The 26667-nt window shown below is 43.4% G+C and overlaps 1 protein-coding gene across 1 annotated transcript in view; it reads right to left on the minus strand.

The window, feature by feature from the left end:
* The window catches only part of LOC117723693 (chondroitin sulfate proteoglycan 4-like), a 61952-nt gene that overhangs the window by 20711 nt on the left and 14574 nt on the right, over positions 1-26667 (minus strand). Inside the window, exons 3-6 of the mRNA XM_034523246.2 lie at positions 23032-26583; positions 20917-21387; positions 16439-16615; positions 231-429 (exon numbers count right to left, since the gene is read on the minus strand). Of these exons, the coding sequence (XP_034379137.1) occupies positions 231-429; positions 16439-16615; positions 20917-21387; positions 23032-26583 (4399 nt within the window). The remainder of the gene's footprint in view (positions 1-230; positions 430-16438; positions 16616-20916; positions 21388-23031; positions 26584-26667) is intronic.

Raw genomic sequence — 26667 nt, forward strand, 5'->3', positions numbered from 1 at the left:
GCTCTCATGGAAGGTCTGACCTTACATGCCCTTCTGAGTAAGCCTCAAGGGAGGCTCGGGCAGGCTCTAATGCTTTCATTAGCTCTCCTAAACATGTTGCTTTAAGAAAAACACAGACCTTGGGAAGTTTCTACATTCTGTGGTTTTCAGTCAGCAACTCTTAGGCTGACAGCCACATCCCTCGCTGCTCAGAACACATGTACTTGACACTGCTTTGCTCTGTGACTTACCAGAGTGCACAAACACGAGCTGACCCTCATCAATTTGAGCCTGAGTGAAGTTCTGGATGCTTCTGCCAGGAACGGACTTGAGAGCCAGGTGCCCGTTGCTGGGAGGAGTAACGAAGTAGACCAAGTCCTGAGGGGAAGAGTCCCCATCTTCTGCACACAGGTCCCCTCTGGTCAACTCAGTGACAGAATTCACCCACACCTTAAAGAGAAGAGAACCAATTCTAGGACATAGTCAGGACCGTGGACCCCATGTGAAAAGATGAAAAAACTAAACCAATTCACTTGAGTTTTTAAAGAATGGAGTTACATTTTACGCATATAGGTTCCTGCATGTATGTGTATGTTCCATGTACATGCCTGGCGCCCATGATTTAGATTAAAAGTATTAACTATTTACTCAAAATTAACTACTCAACCATGCATACTCACTGATGTAAATATCTAGCTATACAGTTACTGGTTATGAAGCATCTTGCATGCTGACATAAGCTACATACACCACATGGAACCTCAATTAATGCAGCACCTGCGTCCCTAGGTTGGCTTGGGGCTCGAAGTAGCTGATGGTGCCATCAGCTTTTAAACAGTCGAGGAGGAAGAATGCACATTGCACACTGTCTCAGGTGTCTCTCTTCAGGGAGATGCACTTTGTCTATTTTATAGACAAAGCCTCTCACTGGGACATGCATTAGGCTAGGCTGATGTCCAGAGGGCTCCAGGGATCTGCCCATCTTCACCTCTGAAGCACTGGGTTTACAAATACCACCACTGACTGGCTGACTGTTTTATGGGCATGCTGGGTACTGTACTCAAACCCCTCAATTCAACACTTAACCAAATTTACTGCTCACCCACCATGTGCCAGCAAATGTTTTGGATGTTAGCACTGTAGCAGTGAATGGAACAAAAGCAGTCATGTCTTTATGAAACCAGCACTTCAGCAGAGGGCACAAAAGAACACAGAAAGGAGGGAACAGGCATAATAGGAAATGAACCACAGTAGGGGGTTCTGGGATGCAGACTGTTAAAACAGGAGGCTTGTTGGAGAAAGGGCAATTGGGATAAAAGAGAAGCCATACACATATGTGCATATTCAGGAACAGAACGGAAAAAGAACATGGGACCTTGGAGTTAGATGGGGTAAGAGGAGTAGTGAAGAGGTCATTATGGCATGATAAAGAAGAAAAGGAGATGTCTCAGAACTTAAGAGATGTTCAAATATGCACTGTCAGAATGTCACCTTGTCCTGGAGGGCAGGGGGAGAATCCATGTATAGTCTTGACTTGTGTACACAATAGCCAACCCTCCTAGCCTTTACGTCATGATGGTCTGTAGAAGCAGGAGACCAGTCAGTGGGTGACTATGAGAAATCTACAATGAATTACAGAGGGGAGGCTTGAAGCCACAGCAGGAGAGGAAGTGGTCTGGGTCTGGGTATCTGCTAAAGGTGTTGAGGGATTAGACATGAGAGTTACAGAGGAAAGAAAGGCAGGGGGACTGATAGCACATTCGGAGCCTTGCCAGTGGGAAGAAAACATTCCCCACCATTGAACAGTAGACACTCTCATGGGGAGTGGATGGCGGGAGAGCAGGAGTTCACTGTTGCTTCTAAAATGATTTGGGTACTGAGTCTCATTGGATGGAATCAGATATCAGTTTCTATAATCTGAGAGTCACATGATGTGGTGAGTGCCCCTCCCCCATCTATTTGAATGTTTAATCTCCAGGGAGTGGAACTCTTTGATAGGATTAGGAGGATAAGGAGGTGTGGCCTTGTTGGAGGAAGTGTGTCACTAGAGGTGGGTTTTAAGGTTTCAAAAGCCATGTTCATCCCAGTGTCTCTCTGTCTATCTCTGTGTACCCCCCACCCCCCTCCCTGTGAGCCGGATGTAGCTTTCAGCTCCTTCTCAGCACCATGCTTGCTGCCATACTCCCTCTCATGATGATAATGGACTGAACCTCTGAAACTGTAAGCCAGCCTCCAGATTAAAACTTTGGTTCTGTAAGAGCGGCCTTGGTCATTGTGTCTCTTCATAGTGACTAAGACACATGACATAACACCAAAAATAAGGCTTTATCATTAACTCAATTTTCACACCTCTACCTGCAGTTGCTTCTTACAGAACACAGAGACACCATGTGCACACTCCTGAGTACATGCCCCATCTTTACTAGCAGACTAACACTGCATCTGCCTCTATGCTTTTTAGCAGAGAATCGAAAACTTCACTCCTAAACCATTAAATTGATATGCTGCATGCTCAAAAGGAACAATTTTTCCCAAAAAAAGGGGCACTTTTTCAGTGACAATTCATGTCCCATGTCGCTGAAATAAAGTTTCGACGGTAGTTCAGAAGGCATGTTGGGTTTTTTAAGTTTTCATATCAAACCTGATATTCAGACAATAAAAACAAAAAATCATTCAAATTATATCCAAAGTCCCACTACAGAGAGCAAGGGAAACCTCTTTTGTGAATAATCTAATTTTGTGAATGTTGGCATATGATCATAAATTATACATAAAAAATCCCTACATGTGTACATACATGCATAAACACACACACATACACACACACAAATCTGTGTTCAACTCTACAAAGCTTCTGTGGTGGTTTGAATAAAAATGGCCCTGTTAGCATTCTGTCTAAACCCCACCCCTACATATGCTCCTCCCCACAGTTACCTGGCAATAGCCAGGTAGGCCTGGCCCACTATAAAAGGAGCTGCTCGCCCCTTCCTAGAGCTCTCTCTCTTGCACTCTTGCTCTCTTGCCTCTTGCTTCTCCCTCCCCTTCTTCCCTTCCCTCTTCCCTTCCCCCTCTCTCCACATGCTCATGGCTGGCCTCTACTTCTCTACTCTCTCTCTCTGCCTTTCTTTGCCTCTACTACCTCTTAACCTCCCTCCCCATGCCCGGAATAAACTCTATTCTATACTATACTATTGTGTGGCTGGTTCATCGGGGGAAGGGATGTGTTTGCATAGGCCCACTGAGACATCCCCTTCCCCCATACCTCATCACATCCCCCATAGAACATATTCTCTTTATCTTTTTATAAACACATCAGACCCCATAGACTCATATGTTTGAATGCTTGATCCCCAGTTAGTGGAACTATTTGGGAAGTATTAGAAGGTGTGGCTCTGTCGGAGGAGGTGTGTCACCGAGCAGAGGCTTTGAAGTTTCAAGGGCCCACACTAGGCCTAGTTGCTCTCTCTGCCTACAATTTGCCAATCAGATGTCAGCCTTTAGCTACTGCTCCAGTGCCATGCCTGCCTACTGCCAGCCTCCCAGACATAATGGCCTTGGACTCACCCTCTAAAAGTATAAGCAAGCTCACAGTTAAATATTTTCTTTTGTTAGTTTCCTTGGTTATGATGTCTCTTGACAACAATACAAATGCAACTAAGGCAGTTCACTAGCTTGAAGAATAATAGCTCATGCCAATACAAACAGCACTGCTAAAAAGTCAAATTCTTGTGTTCAAACTATTTTTGTTCAAAACCATTGGATTTTGTTTTCATCTAATAATATAACCTTGTCCTCATCTCTTAATTTCCCTGAATTTTAATTTCTTCATCAGTAACAAGGAATAGTAGGAATATTATGTATGTTGTACTTAGCACCACCTCACCTGACATACAGTGAGTCTTCAGTAAATACTAGCTTGTGGTTGCCCAATTTCTTCAATGAGGTTTGGCTCTGGGGATAAGACTGTATTTGGCTGCTCTGCCATGTGCAAAGCCAGGTTCTTTTATGTGCTAAACAAGTGCTCCATCCCAAAGATGTGTATCTCAGCCCAAATGTAACTTTTAAAACTATTAGATTTTCTTATTTTTTTCTTATGTTATAGACATGCATACCACTATGTGTGCAGGTACCTGGGAGCTAGCAGACAGAATCTGATGCCCGAAGCTAGAGTTATACGTAGTCTTGAACTCGCAATGTGGAAGCTGGAGGCAAACTGTAGCCTGCAAGAGCAGAAAGTGTCCTCACCAGTAGGCCATCTTCTCAAGCCATTGTGTGTGTTGTTCTTTAGCATACTCTAAAGCCACCCCAGTTATGTTAATAGCACCAAGGCTATTTCCTATCACACATTGCATGTATTGCTTAATTTCACAGCATCCATCCGGGATAGGACATTTACCTGTTAACAACTTTAATTACTGACTGTTTCTCTCTCAGCTTAAGGACAACAACTTTTCAGTGTCTACTAGAAATACAAAATTAATGGCATGTTCAGGTTACAAGGATTTAGGCTTAATTTAACTTGTGGAAAAGCCATAGTTTCCATAAAATGTATAAATTGGCCTGTTTAACAGTACCCTGACCACCAGTTTCAAGCTTCACATTTTTTAAATCATTCCATGTGGCTTATTTTATTTCTTCAGGAATGAAAATTAATTGAGAATGTGCTACCATTTCCTTTCTGTAACTTGTAGACCCTAGCCATTTTTTTTTCCAGTCAGGAGCAGAGTATTTTCCACTGCAGTTCCTCTAAGACCAAACACTGTTTTCCCTTTTCACCTCTGGAATATGCCAACTTCTAAAACAAATGGGGAACCTGTCACTCAAAACAAAAGCACCTTCATTTCTATCTGCATCCTATTTGGTTCAGTTAGCAGTCCCATTGCTTCAAGGGCAGCTTAGGTTAGAGCCCAGCACAGGGTCACAGCAACTTCAAATATGTGGAGAGAAGAACAGGAAGGAGCTCAACCTTGAAGGCAGATTTAAAAGTGTTGTAAGGTTCAAAATGCAAGTGTCTGAGGACAAGACACACTTGCCTGCGGGGCAGTACATCAAAATTCACCCCTGCTTGTAAGAGGAAGAGAGGCTGACCTATGGGTAGACCTACTGTGTTACCAACTGTGTCTAGTCGTGACCCAATGTCATCCAAGTTGTGCTATCAACATTTAAAGACTCTGGCCTTTGTTTTAGGTTTCAGGGGAGTTGTATAGAGTACTTTGACTAGCTGCCCTGCTGTGTGGCACTCCCGGACTGCCACTGACTTTTGCAGCCTTCACTGCACCTGGTTTGCTCCTTCTATAAGTACTTGCCAAAAACAAACAAATAAGTTAGGAAGAGGGATAGGAGGTGTAACTCCAAGGGACAATTCTTGACTAGCACACACTGGGTCCTGGGTTCAATCCCCAGCACCATACAAAGCCAAGCTGAGCCTATTTTTAAAGTAAAAACAAGGCAAAGCATTATAGTATTATATTACAGTTTGTTTTTTTTTTTAAATAGGAAAATGAAGCCCCCTTGTGGCTAGAATTTTATGTGGCCTGTGTAAAAATCACTTAAACTCAAAAGCACTCTTAAGAATGGATTTCAGAGCAGAATACAAAGGAGTCACTAGGAATGGCCTAACTTTGAGTCTGGTGTGTCAAAACACTAATAAATAATTCCACTCAGGGCACCAAACACCCTTAGCGATGGACCTGCAAGGCCTGCGGTTTAAGGACCTGTTCCTGCAGGAGAGAGACATCACTTGAAACCCTAAGCCAGAGAAGTTAATGCTCAGACTCTGGCTCTGAATCCCCATCCAGAGTCCAGGATGCCATCAGGATTGAGTTCCCTCTACTCCCAGTGTCTTCTCCAAAGCAGACTGGGGTGGACATTCTTGCTATCTTCAGGCCCTGACAAAAGTAGGAGAAATAAGGCCATGTAAGATCGATCACCTGAAGGTTTTAATAAAAGGCAGATTGGAGAGAACATGAAATTCTGGTCAGGGAGACAGTTCAGTGGGAAAAGGTACCTGCTACCAAACCTGAGGATCTGAGTGTGCCCCCTGGGAACACATATGTGGAAGGAGAAACCAACTCCTTGCATGCTGTCCTGACATCAGTACTGTGTTTGGTGCACATGTGTGCCCTGCTACCCTAATCCCAAATAAATCAGTGTGATGTTTTTTTAAAACAATACCGTAAACCTGAAGGCCTTGTGGGAGACACATTTTTGCCTCTGTTTCCAGACCAGATTCTGTCTCTCCAAACTTTGTTATTTGGGCAAGTCATATCTACTGCCCATACCCCACCTAGTCTCTGTAGCCAGGCCCATGCAACAGTTATAGAAGTAACCTACTTCTAAGCCCACACTGGCCCTCGCATCATCTCTACCCTTAACTCATGGGAAGGCTCATACTTTGCCTACTTACTCAGGTCCCTGGCTCCTGTACTGTAGCTGTAAAGAGAGAAAGCAGCAGTGCTTCACCACTGTGATCAAGCTTCTACCTTAACTCTGCCATATCCTGAAGGTCTGTCTTCTGGTGGGACTGCCAGTATGTCTGTCTCTCTTGAAATCTTAGCCAAGAGTCTCCTGTGCTATAGATTCCTCATTTTCAAATAAAAAACGGTAAACGGTACCCTATAGAGTTGTTGAAGGCTTGCGTTACGTGCTGAGCCCAATACCAGGCACAGGATAAATATTTCAGCTAATAATATTAGCTACCATGTGACTAGAAAGTGGTCATTATCTTCATCACCAATTGCTCTGAAATAAAAAGAAGAAATGTTGCTGTGAGAAACAATCCCTTATATTTGGGAAGAACTATTCACACATCTTCTACTGGACAATGTACTTGATGGAGTAGCTGTTGTTTTAATTTAGTGTATATGCTGTTCATATTCACTTCCAGAAAAATGTTGACAGACCTGACAATCCTTTAATATTTTTAGGAATTGATTTATGAAACTCCCTGCAGTGGGGTCAATATGCTTGGTCATGCCATACTAATTTGCCATCATTACCAGCCAGTCTAGTGGGAAAGGGAGAAATAGTTTGAAAACAAAGATAACTGGGAGCAGAAAATCATAGCATATCTTAGATTCTGTGAACTGCCTTGAGCAGACTTTCTAAGAAAAGAAGGTCAATTCCTGGCTGCTGCTGCTTGGCTCTTTTTCTATTTGAAATTAAGTTGAGATTGATAATGGATACTATCATTGTGCTTTGAAATTTCAATGCACAAAACTACATTGTTCTAAAGCCTTTAGGCTTTAGGCAATTTTGTTCTCTCTCTCTCTCTCTCTCTCTCTCTCTCTCTCTCTCTCTCTCTCTCTCCTCTCTGTCTCTGAGTGCGTGTGTGTCTCTCTCCTCTCTCTCAGTGTGTGTGTGTGTGTGTGTGTGTTTGTCCCCTTAACTTTATACCCTTTACTTGGAATGGTTAATTCTTCTCTTTTGTTATTTTTCTTCCTTTGTGTCCATGACTTTGGATGAGCACAGCAGACCATAAAGTGAGATGGCCAGGTTTGGAAGAAGATACCTACTGTTCACCATGCCAGCCTGCTTTCTAGCTGGGAGGGGCAAACCTATGTGGAAGGGCAATGAGCAGGCAGGGTTAACTTGTCTGGCAGAGCTAGGACATTGAATAGGCATAAGGAAACTTCAAAGCTGAGGACAACAAGCAGGCTTCTCTGCCTGGAAGACAGACAACTCTTAATGCAGTAAAGAATTCTGGCAGTATTTGGCACAGAGAGTGCAGTTATTATAGGAGGTAGCAACTTTGTCATAACCCTATGGTATCCATTTCTGGGAGCTCAGGATTTAGCACTTTCAAGAGATGAACTCCTAGAACGTGACTCAACTCATACAAGGTCACATTTCAGGGCGAGACAATGGCTCAGTCAGTGAAGTGCATGCCATACAAATCTGAGGACCCGGCCAGGCGGTGGTGGCGCACACCTTTAATCCCAGCACTTGGGAGGCAGAGGCAGTCGGATTTCTGAGTTTGAGGCCAGCCTGGTCTACAGAGTGAGCTCCAGGACAGCCAGGGCTACACAGAGAAACCCTGTCTCGAAAATTAAAAAAAAAAACAAAAACAAAAACAAAAACAAAAAAAACCAAAACCAAGTCTGAGGACCCAAGCAATTTCCAGTACCCACGTACAAAGTCAAGTTTGTCTGGCTTTACCTGTAATCCCAACATTGGAGGTGGGAAGACAAAAGAATTCCTAGTGCTTATAGGCTCCCTAGCCTGGCCAGGGAACCGGGCTATACCAAGTGTGAGCTTTAGGACAGTGAAAGACTCTGCCTCAAAAATATGAGGTGGAGATATGGATGAAGAATCCCCAATGCTGACCTACATTCTATATACAGGTGCATATCCACACAAATGCACATATACATGTATATAGACAGACAGGCCAGGTGTTTCCAGAAACAGAAATAGTAATGGAGGGGGCATTTTTTTTCATCCATATAAACACATCTACCTTTGTTAGTTTCATTGCTTGCAGTGCCTTTTAATCACCCAAAGTAATTAACACATTTTACACACCACCTATGTGTATGTGTGTGTGTTAGGCATAAGATAATTTGGTATTACACATTCTATTTCATTTAACACATTTTTAAAATATTGGTCTGGTACCATAGGACCTGTAACCTCCAGATCATTCCCACTATTGGTAGCGGGTGTGGACTCTGAGCTCAGACTACCCAGGTTCAAATCCTACTTTTACTAATTTTGTCATTTGTCAAGTGACTTAAATCTTCCTTGCCTCAATATTTACTGCAACCCTCCTTTGATTACAAGAATCACGGAAAGAATTAAATGAGAAATAATTTCATCAGTTAAGTGATACATTTATAGCTAAGCCTGACTCACGAGGGGATGGAGGGGCATGGCTCGAAAATGCTGGCCGCAGCCCAATAGTATCTCTGGAAAACAAAAGAACAAAACTGCATCGTGCTGAGGGGTTTTTATGCTCAGAAACCAACCCTAAACACGGAGCTGATATTTATCATTCTTTTCCTCCCACCCATCGCCCTGGGTTTTTCATGCCAGGCTCACTTCAGGTTGATTACATTTGTTCTGGAATACTCCTTGGCCAGAAAGGCTCTTCCCCCTAATATGCATACAAACGGGTCATCCAAGCATACAATCCCTTTCTTTCCTCATAAGAGTTCACAGGAATGAACAGCAGATTCTTCTCCTGAGCAAGGTCCACTCGTAAGCCTGGCCCTTAGATGGTACCTGGCACTGTTAACGAGTCTGCTACACTGGCTCAAAATATTCCCCAAATGATAACTGGGGCTCACCATGTCTAAACTGTTGGTGCCATGTGGTCTGTGACAGACTCCTGCTTTTCTCCTGAGAGTCTGGGATTTGGGTTCTTACCAGGCAGAAGGTGCCTATCTACCTGACCAGTCCCTGAAAATATCTTGGCCACTTGGCAACTACTGAGCTCATAGTAGAAGCCATTTGCATGTGTTGTCACAACTCACTGGGCCAACTGACTGTTGACTTCACTGGGAAAGCACTCCAAGAGCTGACCCAGTTTCCACTGGGCTCCACCCAAGTGCTGCTTCCTTTTGCTGATTTTGCTTCATTCGTTTCCCCTAAAGAAATCTTAGCCATAGCATGCCAACCCCTCCTAGGAGAGGCCTTGGTTCCCCTTACACACATGCCTCCGTGAAAAAGTCCTGCCCTTGGAGAAAGCTTCCCTGTCTGCAATGTCCTCGCCCTCTGACCACAGTCATCCTGAATGGTGGAGAGAGACTGGGCTTCAAGGACAGTCTTCCTTTATGACTACACTGTGCTTTAGTGTTCCTGGTAGCTCCTTCAGAGGGCCATGAAGACAATAACAGTTACAGAAGGGACCAGGACTCAGGGAACATACAACAAATGTAAACTTTCCTAACAGTATTTAACCACTATTGACAGCCACAACTTCTTTCAGTAGCTAACGGGTCTCTTCTCAGATGACCCTGCCAAGCCACCTCTGTGGGAACCGCTACAGAAGAGCCTGTGTTGGGGAGAGAGGCAAATGTAACTGAACACAGGATGTCTAGAAGCTTGGCCAGTCAGTGCAAAGCATTCCAGGAGAGCGGGGTAAAGACTGCAAAGAAAAACGCAAACTAACAAGTTCCAAAAGCAGAAGCACTTTCCTCATGAAAAGCAGAAGTGAATAACTCACCAAGCTGTAAGGTAAATAAAGCTCTAAAAAAGCCTATGCTGTGATCCCACTGCCTCCAAACAAATAATAACAAATGTTAAAACTCCAGCCATTGTTAACAATGCAAGACTGGCTACCTGGCCTAGCCCGAGGTGGGCCCCTGGGCTGCCTGCACAGCAGATTAATTGGTCTTGGAATGCTTCATAAACTGAGGCCACGGTTTACTGCTTCCTATTTCATGGTTACTCCTTTCTTCCGGTTCTCTGTCACCTATCTGGCCACCACTGTCAACAAAGGGCCTTTCCTATTTGCTTCAGTGGTCATTCATAAATGGCGATATGCTATGCCATTCCATGGCATGCTGGGCTAGAAACTTACTGCTTAAACAATAAGCTAAAGTACTTGGTTAGCATGAGCAAGGCCCTGGGAACCCAACACCATTTAGACACCAGAAAACAACACCCTTTAAATTAAAAATAGTGGGTGTCTAAAATCCCTCCCCAAAACAGCACACTAAAGACAGTGTGAAGATTCTTGGAGCAGAAGTCAACAGAACTCACAGTGAATCCCTAACCAGGATCCTTGTTTTCCCCTGAGTTTTCATTGCCTAACCAGGACATGAAGACTACTTTTTAAAATGAGAAACTATATTAAAACTGTACATAGTAATATATGTCAAAGCATGTACACACTCAAGTAGTGTGTATACTGCTAAATATGCAATCCATGAATACAGTTTTGGTTTTGACTTTAAAATGGAATGTTATTAAATTACATAAATTTGTAAGATCCAATGTAATGATCAAGCCAGAATAACTGATTTTTTTATCTCCCTAAACATTTATCATAGTTATCATTTTGTTGGCAACTTTTAAACAACTCTCTCCCAGTTCTCTATACAAATATTTATTATAGAACAGTTAATCTATGTTAGTTGTCAAAACTAACACAGATGGAATCAAGACCCATACTTAAATTCAACCACATGGACAATCAGAGACGTTTACTCAGGATTTCCTATTCTCTAGCTGTGAATGTAATGAGCTTTGGAAACAAAGGGACAGAGGACCAGTGAAGAAGGACTCTGAAAGCCAGTCTAGGTTCCCACTGGAAAGAATGAAAGGCAGTATAAAGAAACAGGAAGAAAAAGCACTAAACAGTGGAACCTAACTATAGTTTGTTAAAACATTACGCCTTACAAGAGGTGAGGTCTCCTGCCTGGTCATGGGACCTTTTCTTTCAGGAGCTCTGACATCTTGATGCCTCTGACATGAGGCCTTCACTGGAGCTAGCCCCAGATCCAGGATCCAAAATTATGAGCTACACAAACCTACTTTCCCTCCAAATCACTTCAATAATTTCATGATAGCAACAGACACAGCCCAGCCTCAGGCCTGTGAATGTGGAGAGTGGGATTGTATTTGAAGGGATAAAGTTTGCCTTCCATGGTATTCAAAGCTAGTGTTCCCTGCTTAGACCAATTACAGATGCTCATCTCTAAGGACCACCTTTTTCTGTACTATTTTTAATTCTTTGAGAATTTCATATTTAGCACTTTCCAGTTCTTCTCCCTTCCCATCCGACTTTGAGAAAGCTACTGTTTCTTTTCCTTGTTCTTCCTCTTCCCCCTCCCCCCTCCTCCTCCTCTTCTTCTTTTTCTCCCCGCTCTTCTTCTTTTCCTTTCCCATTGAGTCCAGTTTTCACTGCCCAGCCAGTCTTCTGTTTTGTTTTGCTTTGTTTAGTTTTCGAGACAGGGTTTCTCTGTGTAGCCCTGGCTGTCCTGGAACTCACTCTGTAGACCAGGCTGGCCTTGAACTCAGAAATCCACCTGCCTCTGCCTCCCAAGTGCTGGGATTAAAGGTGTGCACCACCACTGCCCAGCTAGTCTTGTGGCAGAGCCTGCCCTAGTGTATAGTTAGCCTGGGGGCACATCATTAAAGATAAACTAACTCTCCTCCCAATAACTATCAAATGTCAATAATTCTTCAGCTAATTGTGGGATTACAAGTCTGCCTTCCCTATGTATATTGGGATTTTGTCTAGCTGAAGCTTTCAAAAGTCTTGTGCAAGCTGTCATAATTGCTATGTTCATATGTGCATCTGTCCTGTCATGCCTGAAAAATACTGTTTTCTTCATGTTATCAATCACCCCTGGCTCTTATAATCTTCCTGACGCCTCTTCCAAAAGGATCTCTGAGCCTTGAGAGAATGATATATTGTGTTCTGAGTGAAAATGACCCCCATAGGTTCATAAGGAAAGGCATTATTAGGAGGTATGGTCTTGTTGGAGTAGGGGTGGCTTTCTTGGAGGGAGTATGTCACTAGGGGTAGTCTGTAGGATTTCAGAAGCTCAAGACAGGCCCGGTGGCTTATTCTCTCTTCCTGCTGCCTTCATATCAGGATGTAGAGCTCATCTTGATTGTTGAAGTAGAACTCAGCTCTTTCTCTAGCACCAGGTGTACCTGCATCCTGCATACCACGATGTTTCCTGCCATGATGATAATGAACTAAACCTCAAAACTATAAGCTATCCTCAATTAAATGTTTTCCTTTATAAGAGTTGCTGTGGTCATGGTGTGTGTCTCTTCACAACAATAAAACCCTAATTAAGACAGAAGTTGGTACCAGAGACTTTCGTATTACTATGATAAACTCGACCATGCTTTTGTTTGGAGGAAGTGGACTCTGGGATTTAGGATTAGAAAAGCAGTTGAATGCTTTAAGTGGGATTAACGGGCCATCCTAAGTAAGAACACAAAGACGGTGGTGCTGAGGGTGATTTGAACTGTGGGTCTGGCTCAAGAGGTTTCTGAGCAAAAGAATATTAGTATGGGGCCTAGAGACTATTCTTGTGATATTTTGGAAAAAACCAACCAACCAACCAACCAACCAAACAACCAACCAAACAAAAAACCCTACTTTTTGCCCTTGTCTGAAAAGTCTGCTTGAGGCTAATTTGAAGAGTATTAGATTATTTGTGTTGGCAGAGAAGATTTCAAAATGGCCTGGTACTGACTTTGTTGTATGGTTATTGGAGTTCACTCTAATAAAGATCTATACTGAAAAGGAGCAAGCTAAGCAAGGAAAAATACAGTGTACAATTCAAGGAAAAGGGGGGCACCAGGAAGTGGAATGAACATAAATCCTGTGTTCAAGGAGATAAACAGAATAACAAAAAGACTGATGCTAAGTAGAATAAAGGGAGTGTGACCTCAGGGCAAGGTCCAGTTAAGCTTCCAGTTTGTGAAAAGGAATAGAGAATAGCTCCAGGTGGAGAAGGGTAGAAGAAAAAGGAACCTGTTGTGGATTGACTCTAATAGTATTGGTGTTAATTTGGCACCTGAAAAGACACAGAAACCCGCATGTCTGCGCTGAAGGTCCCTGCCACTAGTTGGTTCTGATTGGGAAATAAAGTTCCCATTGGTCAATGGCTGGGCAGGAAGACAGAGGTGGGACTTTTAGGATTCCTGGGGGAAAAAAAAAAAAAAAAAAAAATGGAGAAGAGGAAGGATTTTGAGATGAGCCTGATCTACAGAGAGAGTTCCAGAACAGCCAAGTTTAGGCAGTGAAGGACACAAATGAAAACGGAAAGATGGTGAATATGTACTTGAGTTCCAGAACAAGCAAGTAGTAGAACTTGGAAGCTTCGGCCACATGGTTCTGGCTTTAGAGTCAAGGATAGAAAAAAAAGGTATGTGAGAATTTTGATTTCTTAGTAAAAACACAGAAATTTTATGGGAATGTGTTTTTGTTTTAATCCCAGGTGTGGGGCTACGGGGCTGCTTCACAGCAGGTGACTGTGATTTGCTTCATGCTTTAGTAAACGAATAGCTCTTCCAGCTGCAGATAGTATCTACATCTGTGTGGCATTTGGAATTCTGGGAGCTTTTCAGAGGATATATAAATGCTAGAGCCTCTGGTTGGCTGGTTGGTGGTTAGATGGTGTTGGTTGCAGTTTGTCACACAGTTGTGTGCAAAGAAAGGAAGAAATTAGATATGCTAATGAGAAGATCAACCTTGCTCCTAGGTTACTTGACAACCCTAATCAGCAGGAAGTAGTCTACTTATACCCTTGCCCTCTTTCTCCTCTATCCGTTTTTTTCTCTCCTACCTAGTGTTAGGGGTTAAAAGGGAATAAGGACGGGTGGAGAAGGGTAGAAGAAAAAAGGAACCTGTTGTGGATTGGCTCTAATATTATTTGTGTTAATTTGGCACCTGAAAACACACAGAAACCTGCATGTCTGCGTTGAAGGTCCCTGCCACTAGTTGGTTCTGATTGGGAAATAAAGTTCCCATTGGTCAATGGCTGGGCAGGAAGACAGAGGTGGGACTTTTAGGATTCCTGGGCAAAAAAAAAAAAAAAAAAATGGAGAAGAGGAAGAAAGGATTCAGCCATGAAAAGGGGTAGGAGATGGACCATGCTGGGAAAGTACAGGAGGGTGAGGCAGCCAAAATGTAAGTGCAAGGGGAAAGTGGCCCCAGCAGGGCTGCCCAGCAGGGTCCAGGGCAGCAATGATAAAGGAAGTATTAACTCAGAAAAATCAGAGAGGGCTGTGTTAGCCACAGAGAGGCTTAGAAGTGCCCAGCCACTGCGTTGCTAAGGGCATATTAAGTAAGTGTGTGTGTGTGTGTGTGTGTGTGTGTGTGATATTTGTGAATCCAAAACACTTGGGAGGGTGCAGAGTAGGCATGCACACCTGCTGGGAGTTTGGAGCATATTAACAATTTACCACATCAGGAACCCACATAGTAGCCAAAAGTCTGGTTACTGAAAGGAGTTATGGACTCTTTCTCCAAGATTAAGGAAAGCTACTGAGGCCAGGCATATGTCAGGGTTGTTTCTGCATGGAGGCCAAGAGAGGCCACTGTGTGAAACTGTGAAGGTGAAGCCTGGGTTGCCTTGGAGACTCTAAGATGTTGGAGATGCCAGAGCCCTGTGATGGCTGCCAAGGAAAGCTACTCACAGAAATGGAACCAGTCCAAGAGAGAGAAGCTGCTGCTGTTAACAAAGCTGAAAGGAGTTGAAGATCTGAAGAACATTTTGACATCAGATGTGGAGATGCAGAGTTTGGAGTTTGCCCAGCTGGTTTTTGGTTTTGTTGTGGTCCAGTATTTCCTCACTAGGCTCTCTTTCATCCATTTTGGAATGGTAATTTAATGTCCTGTGATATTGGCAGTATGTAATCTGCTTTTTTCATTTTGATTTTACAGAGAATTACAGCTAAGAGATTACGAGAGTCTCAGAAGAGACTGAACTTCTGCACAAGTTTGATTCCATTATAGACTATGAGGACCTTTAGAAGTTGGACTTTGCATTATGACATGGTTACAAGCCTATAGGAGCCAGGGGGTAGAATATGGTAGTTTGAATAAAAATGCACCCCAAATGTTTATAGGGAGTGCCAGTATTGAGAGATAGATTTATTGGAGTAGGTGTGGCTTTGTTGGAGGAAATGCATTACTGGGGAGAACTTTGAGATCTCAGAACCTTAAGCCACGTCTAATGGATTACACTCACTTCCTGCTGCCTTGAGATCAAGACATTAAACTCTCAGCTCCTTCTCCAGCACCATTCTGCCTGCATGCCACCATGCTTCCTGCCATGACAATAATGGACTAAATCTTTAAACTGTAAGCCAACCCCAATTAAATTGTTCTTTTATAAGAGCTGCCACAGTCATGGTGTCTGTTCACAGCAATTTATACAACTAAGACACAGGGTCACACATCCAACAGTTTTGACTTTTATCATATATGCCTTCTGCAAACCTTACTCTCTTAACCACTGTGTTACCAGCCTAGGGAGACCTGGCCATGTGCAGATACCTCCCTAGCCTACCACAAAAGACCATGTCTCAGCAAGAACACTGTGAGTGGCACCAGCTCAAGAAATGCAGAAAACCAGGCCAGTAAGATGGCTCAGTAGGCACTTGCCACCAAGCCTGAGGACTTGAACTAGAGTCCTGAAACCTACCTGGTGAAAGGAAGGAACTAGCTTCTACAAGTTGTTCTCTAACCTCCACAAATGTGCCATACTGTGTGTATATATGTAAACAATACACACACATACACACACACCAAGTCAAATACGTGTTTAAAAAAAGTAAAAGGAAATACAGAAAGTATTGCCTCCCGACAGTATCCAAGAGGATATTGATAAGTATAGGTAATAATTCTTTGTCATAGTGGAGACACGCTACCATAGGTACATGGCCATACATTTGCCTTACTGTTTTACAATAGCAATGATATAAATAAGAATCAGTTTGGTTGTCCTGGAGTTCTTATGTCAAATCAAAAGCATGCAGCACTCACCTGGAGGACTTTATTGGCTGTTACTACTGGAGCCTCATCATTTATAGACTCAACCATCACAAATAGAGTCTGAGGCAGACTCTGTTTCCCAAGCTCAGAGCTGTTTGCCAAGATGGTGAGAGTGTCGAGAAACTCCTCACTGCCATTATGAACATAGTAAATCAACTCCTGCTCCACCTGAAACCAACAAAAGCACCAACCAGCTGAAACTCAAACCCAAACAGTGACAGAGCTGCTAAAAAAAGAAGAAACCCCAGCTTAAGAATCCCTAAAGCACAGAAGCGAGTCTGAGTGAGCATCAGAGAGGAACTGTGGTGGATAACTCACATGTCATCCTAGAAATAAGTGACATACCACTTCACCCTAGGAATAGGTTTAAGGAAAAAATGCAATGCAGTGTAGTAATGAGAATGCTGGGTTGGTAGCAGAATTCTTGAGTTTAAATCCCGCTTCTAACAGTAACGTGTACTGAGTGTGCATGACCCAGCCTTCCTACTAATGGGGCAGCACGATAAACTTTCAAGTTCTACTTGCTTATTTAAAGTGACTAAGTTATGACAGTTTTGATTGTTTTATTTGACAATTTAAACTGTTAGATTTAGGTTCCTCTGAGGTTTCATTTCTCTTCCTTGGAAACATATGGATCAGGGTAACTATTAAGTTTGCCTAAACATATTTTCTGAACTAAGAAGGCATTGTTTCCTTAATTGTTCTCTGTGTCTGAGGTTATGTATGATTGAGTTTTAATTAACTTGACACAGCCTAGATTTACCTTGAAAATAGAGTCTCAGTGGGGAATTGTCTCCACTGGGTTGGCCTTTGGGCATGTCTTTGAGGGGTCTCAATCAAGTTTATTAATGTAGGAAGACCCGACCCACTGTGGGTAGCACCATTCCCTAGGCAGGGAGTTCTAGACTACTTAAGAGTTGAGAAACAGAGCTAAACATAGGCAAGTAAGCAAGTAACATGCATGTATTTATTTATTTCTGCTTTTGATTATGTATGTGATACAACTTCCTGTCAACTCTCCTGCTATAATGCACTATAACCTGGAGTTGTAAACTGAAATAAACCCCTTTCTCTCTAAATCACTTTTTGTTGGGGTATTTTATCATAGCAACAGAAATGTAAGTAGGGTGGCCTGCTACCTCCGAATCTTGAGCCCTCACCTTCATAATAAATCGTGTGTCTCTAATGCTAGTATATATCTCCTAATTGCAATCAAATTATTCTACCATGGAAGAACTATTTCACGGTAATAAAGCAAATGTAAATATTTACTTTTATCCCAGTTAGATTCCAGCTATTTGATTTCAATTCTGAAATAGCCACTGGATGATTTAGTTATTCCTCTTTGATTTGAAGTAACAAAAATCTGATCAAATTCCTTTCCTCTTGACTGTACTGGGAACACTGGTGAATACAGTTCAGACCAGAGAGCCGAGAATGCTCAAGCCAGATGGGAATTTAGCTTCAGTGAGTCTGTGACCCAAACACAATGGTGAGAACTCCCAACACCCCAAAGGAGTTGCAGGAATCCAGAACAAGTCTCTGGGGCTGTGTTTGTTTTGACAAAATTTAGCCAAAAATTTTAGCAGTTCAGCTTTGCCCATTCCTGTGGTGCACTTCCTTTAAGCAAAGTCTTTTGATCTTACAGGAGTGTTTCTGACAAGGGTTGAAAAGTTCAGTTAGGGTTTCAAGGGAAAATCACAGCCACTCATGTACAGGCGCTATGAGAGTTTCTTTGGAGCTCTGTGGATAGAAGATTCGAGGTAGCAGGCCTAACCTCACATTCCTGGAATATGCTGTGTTAAGACACTTGTGAACAAACAAGGCGAGGGACTGACCACAGATGAGAGACCTCAGAAGGGAGAGCACTTTAGGGACATGGACAGCGTTCACTTCTAGGACACTTTTCCTGGAGAAACACATCTCTTCACCAAATCACGCCCTTTAATGAGGCATTTGTTCCAAAACCACATACCAGTTCACGATACTGGCTGAAAGCTGAGAAAATAGGTGTGTCTATCCCTACCTTTCAAAACTCAGTAAAATATTTGCTTTTCTGGCTTATTTTTTTTCTATAGTACTAATCTTCATTCAACATGTTATGAATTTCACATGTTTCTTGTCTCTCTACCTCCCTCTTCCCCTCACCTGGGGAGAAACCGCCACACAGATGGGAGAATGGTCTGATTAGTTCACTACTTGTCTTCACCTAGGTCTAGAAGCCTAGGTCTAGAGTATCTAGACACAAGATATTCACAAACGTATTATTTAACAAATGAACCCAGGGACTTTCCACTAAGACACTGAAGGCTACAGATACATGGGATTTTTGTCACTTTAAGTGAAAATGACAATATCTCAAAACCTAGAGACTACAGGTATTATATATAAAGAGACAGTATGAGGAACCTGCTGGCAAACAGGTTCATGTGACCTTGCCACATGTCTATAAACAGGCTGCTGGATAACGCAGATGCCCCAGGGAACACATGTATCCACACACAGATTTCAACCAACAGTATTCTTATGAGCACAGCCAGTCACTGACTTGACTGAGGCAGGACTCAGTACATGGCATAAAGGGTATTTGATTCAACTTACACCAAAGCAGAAGGTTGCCAATGCTGGGCTTCCCAGCCTTTGAGATGGAAGCCATGACTGAACAAAGCATAAGACCAAAGCAAAGAACCATTCATAACGTGGGTAAACATTCATCTTCCCCGGGACATAGGGAGGAGCTGCTTGCTGCTTTCCTACCCTCTGCATCCTGTTCCTTCATGGCTTCCTAGTGGTATCTGTGTAGCCTCCCTGACAGTTGATATGGACAGAGGTAGGAACCCTCCAAATGGAGCCTCAAACAATCTGCCCTCTTCAGCCTGTGGAGTACACCTCAGCTATCTACACAGTCACCATCTCTCAGCTCCACATCCTTGGCTAAGCTGCTCCTCTAACTTGCACTGCCTTTTTCTGGTTCCTAATCTGTTTCTTCCAAACTCTTTATCTAACTCATCAAAGTCTAGATTAAACATTGTCCCTTTGCAAAGAGTTGTTTATGATCTCCCTGCTCTCCCATTAGACTTGGATCTGTCAATTCTGTACTCCTACAACACTACTACTGTGAAATACAACGTGAGAGACAAGAAGAGAGCATCCTCATCAAAGATGAAGTGTCTGGCTCCTTGATAGCATTTCTTGAGGTGAAGAAATGTTTCAGTTACCATGGTAACACACAGTAACTCAAACAGAGCAAGCCTTTAGAAACTAGATTTGAATCCATTAAGAATCCCATAACGCGGATTTTCAAATTTTTATTTAATTTTACATGTTTTCCTGGTATATATGTCTGTGTAGCACTTGCATGCCTGATAGCCATGTCAGGCTAGATGACATGATTTGCTAGATCCTTTAACTAGATTTGCAGATGGTTGTGAGCCACCATGTGGATGTTGGGAACTGAACCTGGGTCCCCTGGAAGCGTAATCAGTGCTCAGTTCTGCTGAACCAACTCTTCGGTCTCCAACTTGGAATTCTTAAAGGTAAACCAAAGCAACACTCATGTATTTTTAGCAGAAGAGGCAAAGCCAGGCAAAGATGGTGGGAGGTTGTTTGTGGTTTCCAACCCAAAGAGTCTATATTTCCAGGGAATACTGCAGGCCAATTTTCAAAGTTAAAAGAAAATGGTGGAAACCATTCATTTACTCATGATAAGAAAGCAACGTCTAACAATAAGACCAAACAAAGAACCAGATAGCAACCTTGAGTTGACTTTGGTTATTTCATCTGTTCACATCTGGGTGCCAGAGGACCAGTTGTATCCAGCTTGAGGATTACCGGGACTGAGCCACTCTGGACACCCGTGGTCCATGTTTAGCATATGGTATGTTCTCGGTGAAACACCTAGTGATTGGATGAATGCAGACATGAATGAAAAATGTTTGCTAAAAGATGAGTCAGCTGAGTGTCCCTGGAATCAATGAGAGGGACAGGGCACTCATATAGAGGTGGACAGTCAGGATGAAAATCAATACGGTGTACAGGCAAGTCAGAAGACTAGGAGAATGTAACAAAAAAGACAAAGTTCAAGGAAATCTGACAACTCCTCTTTCAAATATTTATAGGATCTGTGCGGGATGGTTTTCTCCAGGGATAATCCCTCACACTGCATTCTCAAGAGAGGCAGGATCTAATAGAAATTTCTAAATTCAGGTCAGTGAAAAGAAATGTTGAAGTGTTTTTAACTACAAAGGCCTCTCTCAAGAAGTCGTAAGTATATTATTACTGAAGATGGTTAGGCAATGTTAACACGGTCTCTACAGGGATGCAACAGACAGGCTACTAGCATCTTCTGGGAAGATGGACTCTAAAATCCCATCACTGACAAAGCCTGTGAGTCTAAATGATAAAGAACCTGTTCTAGCCAGCCCCCCTCTGGCACAACATATTCAAACATATTAACTGAGATTTATTACCTCTTTCCTGGAAAATTTCATTAGCTTTACTCTTGGAAACTTGGAACTTTCAACATAACCGTGCTTTGGTGGATTGAGGAGAACAAATTCACAGTCAAGACTCTCAAAGTACTTGCTTGGAATTTGGAGGTGGTCCTGAAGAAGTGCTTTGGAGCCCCCTTCTTGAACTGTGAGATTCTGCACCTGTAGAGGTATCCACTTAGGGATGATATCCAAAAGCATCTCCACTCTCCTTACAACCTGGGAGTCCTTTGTCACATCTAGCGTGAACTGATCCTTCTGTTGGCCAGGAGCTGTCTGGACATAGAGGACATTGCCATCATCAATATCCTGCTGGGTGAAGCGCAGAGCAGGCTTTGCATCTGCACCCATGGTACCATCTTCTGCTGTGGTTTTTTGGAGGTATCCATGTACCGGTGGAGTTCTGAGGATGAACACAGCCTCTGAAGGAATATCTTCTTCATTCCCAGCCTTGTGTTCACAAACACAACACACAGAGAGAAGAAAAAAAGCATATGAAGAACTGTAAGAGTCGATCAAAGCCATTGACAAACCAATGACTTCTCTTAATATCAGCAAGTGGCTTAAGTTACAAGCAGGGTTGTTATACAGTTTCAGGTCAGGTCTGATCTGGGGCCCAGGCCAATATTTGTAATACCAGCCCTGCTTACAAAAAATAAATAAATATTTAAAAATTAATAGTCAACAGCACTTGATCAGCTATGAAGTACCTGCATGCAGCACTAAAAACCCCGAGTAGTCTAAAAATTTAGGTTAAAAAAAAATAAACATTCTAAGGAGAGGGCTGGGGGCTTGCCTAGCATCTAGCGTTTGCAGGGCCATGAATTTCATCCTTGGTGAGGATTATAAAGAACCAAAGGTGGCGGAAGAAAGGAGAGTTGACACAGTAACATCTCACAACTGTAGAGGAAAGGGCCCTTTTTTTTAAGTTTTGTTCTCACTCGCTCAGCACTTCCTACGCGTTTTCATTGCACTGATTCAGCAAAGACCATCTCAGAACACTACTTGCAACTCATTTCATCACCGGGGTGAACACGCCCCCTTGTGGTGAAATGCATTAATTCTGCAGCGTGGAAAAGAATTGTGAAAAGCTGGTGCCTTCCATTCCCTTCATGAAGGCTCACTACTCACCAAGCTGATTCTAGCTCAAACTCATCATCTCCGATATGAGTGGTTGCACTTGGAAGCCTGCCTCAAGTCCCCAAGGCAAAGACAGAACAGCCTGCATGTGTGGGCAGCTGTCAAAAGTACAGCTTGCCCATCCTATACTCTTCAGGAAAATTCCCTAAACAATCACAGCCTGGTCACACTGACCACAAGACTACGCTCACTAGAAGTTTCAAGGTAGAAGCCTGAGGGAAATTTGTGGCTCTGCTCTCACCCTGGCATTACTCTACTGGTCAAGATCAGTTCTATCCATGTTTCAAGGCCACATCTAGAAGTCAAGAAAGAGACTACACAATGCTGGCTTAGCTGTCTGGGGAATCCTTTTTATGTCTGCTACTACTTCCTCCCATTATAGATTAACCCATGTCAAATGAAATGTTGCTAGTGCTGCCGTTAAGACCAAATAAAAATAAAGAACGCTTAATTTATCATAATATACCCTTCCCTCACTAAGTCCTAGTTCATACTACACATGGGCATACACGTGACTGTCTATGGAAACACAGTGTTAAAATAAGGCAGAACATTGTGCAGATTTTATTTCCAACTGTCCAAAAACTGGTAGAATCAAACTAAAAACCTCCTAACCTTTCATCTCAGTGGCACATAAATATGTACATAAGTGTGTGCACATACACATACATTAGAACTATACCCAGTACCAAGAAACACAGTGAGAAAGACAGAGAGACAGACAGACAGATACAAACACACACACACACACACAGAGAGAGAGAGAGAGAGAGAGAGAGAGAGAGAAACAAAGACAGAGACACAGAGACAGAGAGACAGAGAGACAGAGACAGATAATCAGAGAGACAGAGAGGTTGCTCTCAGAACCAAACAAACGGATTACAAGCCCCTACTAGTCTAAGCCAGCAAGAATGCTCAAGGCTTTGAATGCTCAAGGCTTTGGATATCACCTACCTCAATCTTTTCTCTACTCAGTTTTATTGCTTTTCCTTCTTCAACTATAAGGCTCCTGCTGTGCAGAATCGGAGTGTAATGTTGGTGACCCTCCAAGGACACTTGGACCCAGATGCTCGTATCTAGGTAGGTATCTTTAACTTTCACTGTCAGGTTAAAGATATCGAAGTTGCCATCGCCGTTGTACCTATAAATCACATGTCCCTGCTTTAGGTCATGTTGGGAAAATGAATGAAAGGCAGAATTGTTGACCAGGAGTCTGCCATGTTTCGGGGGTTGCACAACGTGGAATTCAAACTCATAGTCTGTTCTGACATCTTGGTTTGTGGTGACGCTCAGGTTGGCTGTTGTTAGAAAGTTGTCCCTGCCTCTGTGCACAAGCAGCCCTGTGTTGTTGACTATGTGGACATAGGCCTCTGACACACTGACCTCGAAAAGGGATGATGTGTAATGGACACCATCAGTCACGAACAGCAGGAACCGAGCAGAGTCTGGACCGCGGTGCCTGAAGAGCACACGCCCTTCCTGTAGGTCCTCTTGTCTGAACCGGTAGAGCTTCTGAGTCGGGTCGGTGGCGTTCACCAAATCTCCATTTGGTATGCCATGGCGAGTGTAGAGCAACTGGCCATCATCAAAGTCTATGTCAGGGTCATGGTAGCAGAGGTCTGCTAGTGTCAGTAAGCGCTGGCTGTCCCGCACGACATGAAAGATCTTATCCACCACACGCACTGGCTTCTCGTCATTCTTCAACTCAACAGAAACGCCGACTTTGATTTCTGTAGACATGTGCTCAGACTCAAGACTTCTGACCCCTCCCTGTTGGCCCAGACCTGTGGCAGAGGCCAGAAGGAAGAATTCATCCCATCGGGTCTCAGAGTCATCATGAACATAGATCAGCCTCTCACTCAGTATGTCTTCATCTGTGAATCCAGTGGTGGCCCTGTTGTCCTTTCCCAGAGAAGCAGAAGAGCTGACCAGTTTCAATTCCCCGTGTTGAGGACTCTTGGTGACTTTATACTGGAAGACACGATTGTCCAATGTTTGAACAAATAATTCTGATTTTGTAATCATTGTCCATTCTCCCTCTTTTACACACAATCCAGTGTTTGTTACAGTGATATGTGTCTTATCTGCTTTAAGGTTTATCCTGAAGGTATGATCTTTGGATTCTATGTGTTTTACAACAATTGAGAAACTAAAAGAATCCTGTGAGTCTTCCCGGGGCCTCCCCTGAGGCTCATAGCTTACCTTAGAGTCTGTTACGTTTTTTTGACTGAACATTGAACCAGTTTTAAGAACCTTATTGCCAAGTAGCAGTTTTCCTTTCTTAGGTGGAAGCAGTAGTTTGAAATACAGTTTCTTCTCATCTCCTTCCACACTCCCTGTTGCAGCCCGCAGATGACCAGAATCCAATACTTCCTTGTTTGCGTTGCTAACCTCCAGAGGAATATTTTTCAGAAGTGTCAGTTTCAGCCACTGCACAATCACAGGAAACAGGAGCTCCTTGCTTACCCTCCCCTCTACGTTGACTTTAAATTTAAAGTGGTCCGTAACATTTTCTTGCTGCAATCCCTTGAATGAACTATAGTATCGGACCCGACTCCGGTCAACAGAATGCTGAGAAAAGGCCCTAACTGGTTTCCATTCTCCATTGGATCCTTGATGCTGAATTTGGCCAAACTGAGGTGGATGTGTGATGTCATAGAGAGTGTCCAGCTCATGTTGTCCACCATTCACCTTCACGGACAAGTTGCTCCGTGTGATGAGAATGGTGCCACCTTGTGGTACCACCACGCCAGTCCTATCAGCCACTTCAAAGTCCCAAGGGACAGCCGTGACCCTCAACACCACAGTATTGCTAACCAGCTCACCATCAGTTGCTCTCAGAACAATCCGAGAGTTTTGATGACCCCTGTGCACATAGAAAATGTTGCCATCTTGTAAATCCATGTCTGTAAAACCACTGATGGCTCTCCCGGGGTCCTTGGCACTTTCTAAAAACCCAGCCTCTGAATTGAAATTGTTAAGAACTGAAAACCTGAGATGCTGAGTGTCTGTGTCGGGGTCTAACACCTGTATCACGCTGGGCGTTAGTCGTTGCTTAGTGTTCTCAAAGAGAAGCAGGTGTCCTTCTGGGAGCTTAAGGTATGGGGGGTCATTCACTGGAAGGACAGTAATGTCAAAAACATGTGGAACAGGACCCTGCAGCTGGGGTGGCATTGCCTGCTTGCTACTAGAAAAAACCCAAAACGTAAAAGAATCTGTAGGCTCCTCCGAACCATCATGGACATACCACACTTTCCCATGCCTCAAATCTGACAAAGTAAAAGTCCTCTCCATTTCCTGTGCAGGCCAAACATCTATTTGAAGAAACCCGTGAGCTGGCATTTCCTGTATCTTAAACAGTATCTGAGAATAATTGATACCCAGATCCATGAAGCCTACATCCACTTCTATATGCCTTTGTCCCAGTAAAGCTCGTCCACCTTCTTGGACTTCCAGCTTATTCAAAACCAAAAAACTGCCACTTTGATTTTTCAGAGGAGAACTGGCAGTGGAAGGGGATGGCTCTGGCAGAAGCAAGTCTTCCCCTGCCACAGAGGGATCTATACTGCGGACACCCTCACTTGTGCACCCAGTGGAAATGTCTCTGGAAACAAGAGCATCCCGTAAGGCTCTCTTTTCCAAATTGGCTTCTAGGGCTCGAAGGCATCCTTTCAGAGACATGCCTCGAACAGATTTCCCAGGCACAGACACAAGTGCTAAGCCGCGCACTGTTTCCCACATCCTGTCATCCAGGCCACCCACGAACAGGGGGCCTTCGGATACAAAGGCTTGGCTTAGCAGAGGCAGCCTTCCCCTTTCCCTGTGCTCATCCACCATGAGGTCCACATGCCTCCCCGTGACCCTGAGTTGAACAATGTGCCACTTGTTGTCACTAACCAAGCTGAACGATGAAAGTTGAGTTTTTGTTCTGCCTCTTCCTACATGAGCCTTCAGTAGACCCTCACGGATTTCCAAGGCAACAAAATCTTTTCCTCTACCTGACTGAAATAAAAGCAAAGCTTGTGGTGTTCCGGTTTGCACAGAAAATCTCAAGATTCCTTCCCTGTGTACCTTCCACTCTGGAAAGGTGACATATGACCTAGAGCTGAAAAAGCTAATAGCCTCATCCTTCCCAGCAAAAAACTCATCGTTACACCCCAGTGACACCTCATAAACCTTCTTAAAGCCAGGGTAAGACCTAAGGGACGTAAGGATCTCTCTCTGGTTAAACACCACATCCTCCATGCAGCCACGGAAGTTGGGGGTCTTTCTGTCCAGGTAAGGGACACTGAGCCCCCCACGACCTCCGACATAGATTCCATGGTGAAAGGTAAAGTTGTGCATCCCACCAGCCAGCTGGCCAGTTGTCTCATAATGCTTGTCAATGGCTAAGAAAACATTATCTTTGCCATAATGCAGTTCCACCGAATGCCAAACCAAATCGTCCACACGAAGTCTTTGCTCAGAAAGGAGGGTCTGTTCACCTGTACCCACGTTTACTTTCACCTGAAAGAGACAACAGCCATTATTAATGAAGCCCATCAAGGTGTTCGTCCCTTGTACTCTTGGGGAACCGGTTGCTATGGACTG

Source organism: Arvicanthis niloticus, chromosome 19, assembly GCF_011762505.2.
Source record: "Arvicanthis niloticus isolate mArvNil1 chromosome 19, mArvNil1.pat.X, whole genome shotgun sequence".
NCBI classification, from domain to species: domain Eukaryota; kingdom Metazoa; phylum Chordata; class Mammalia; order Rodentia; family Muridae; genus Arvicanthis; species Arvicanthis niloticus.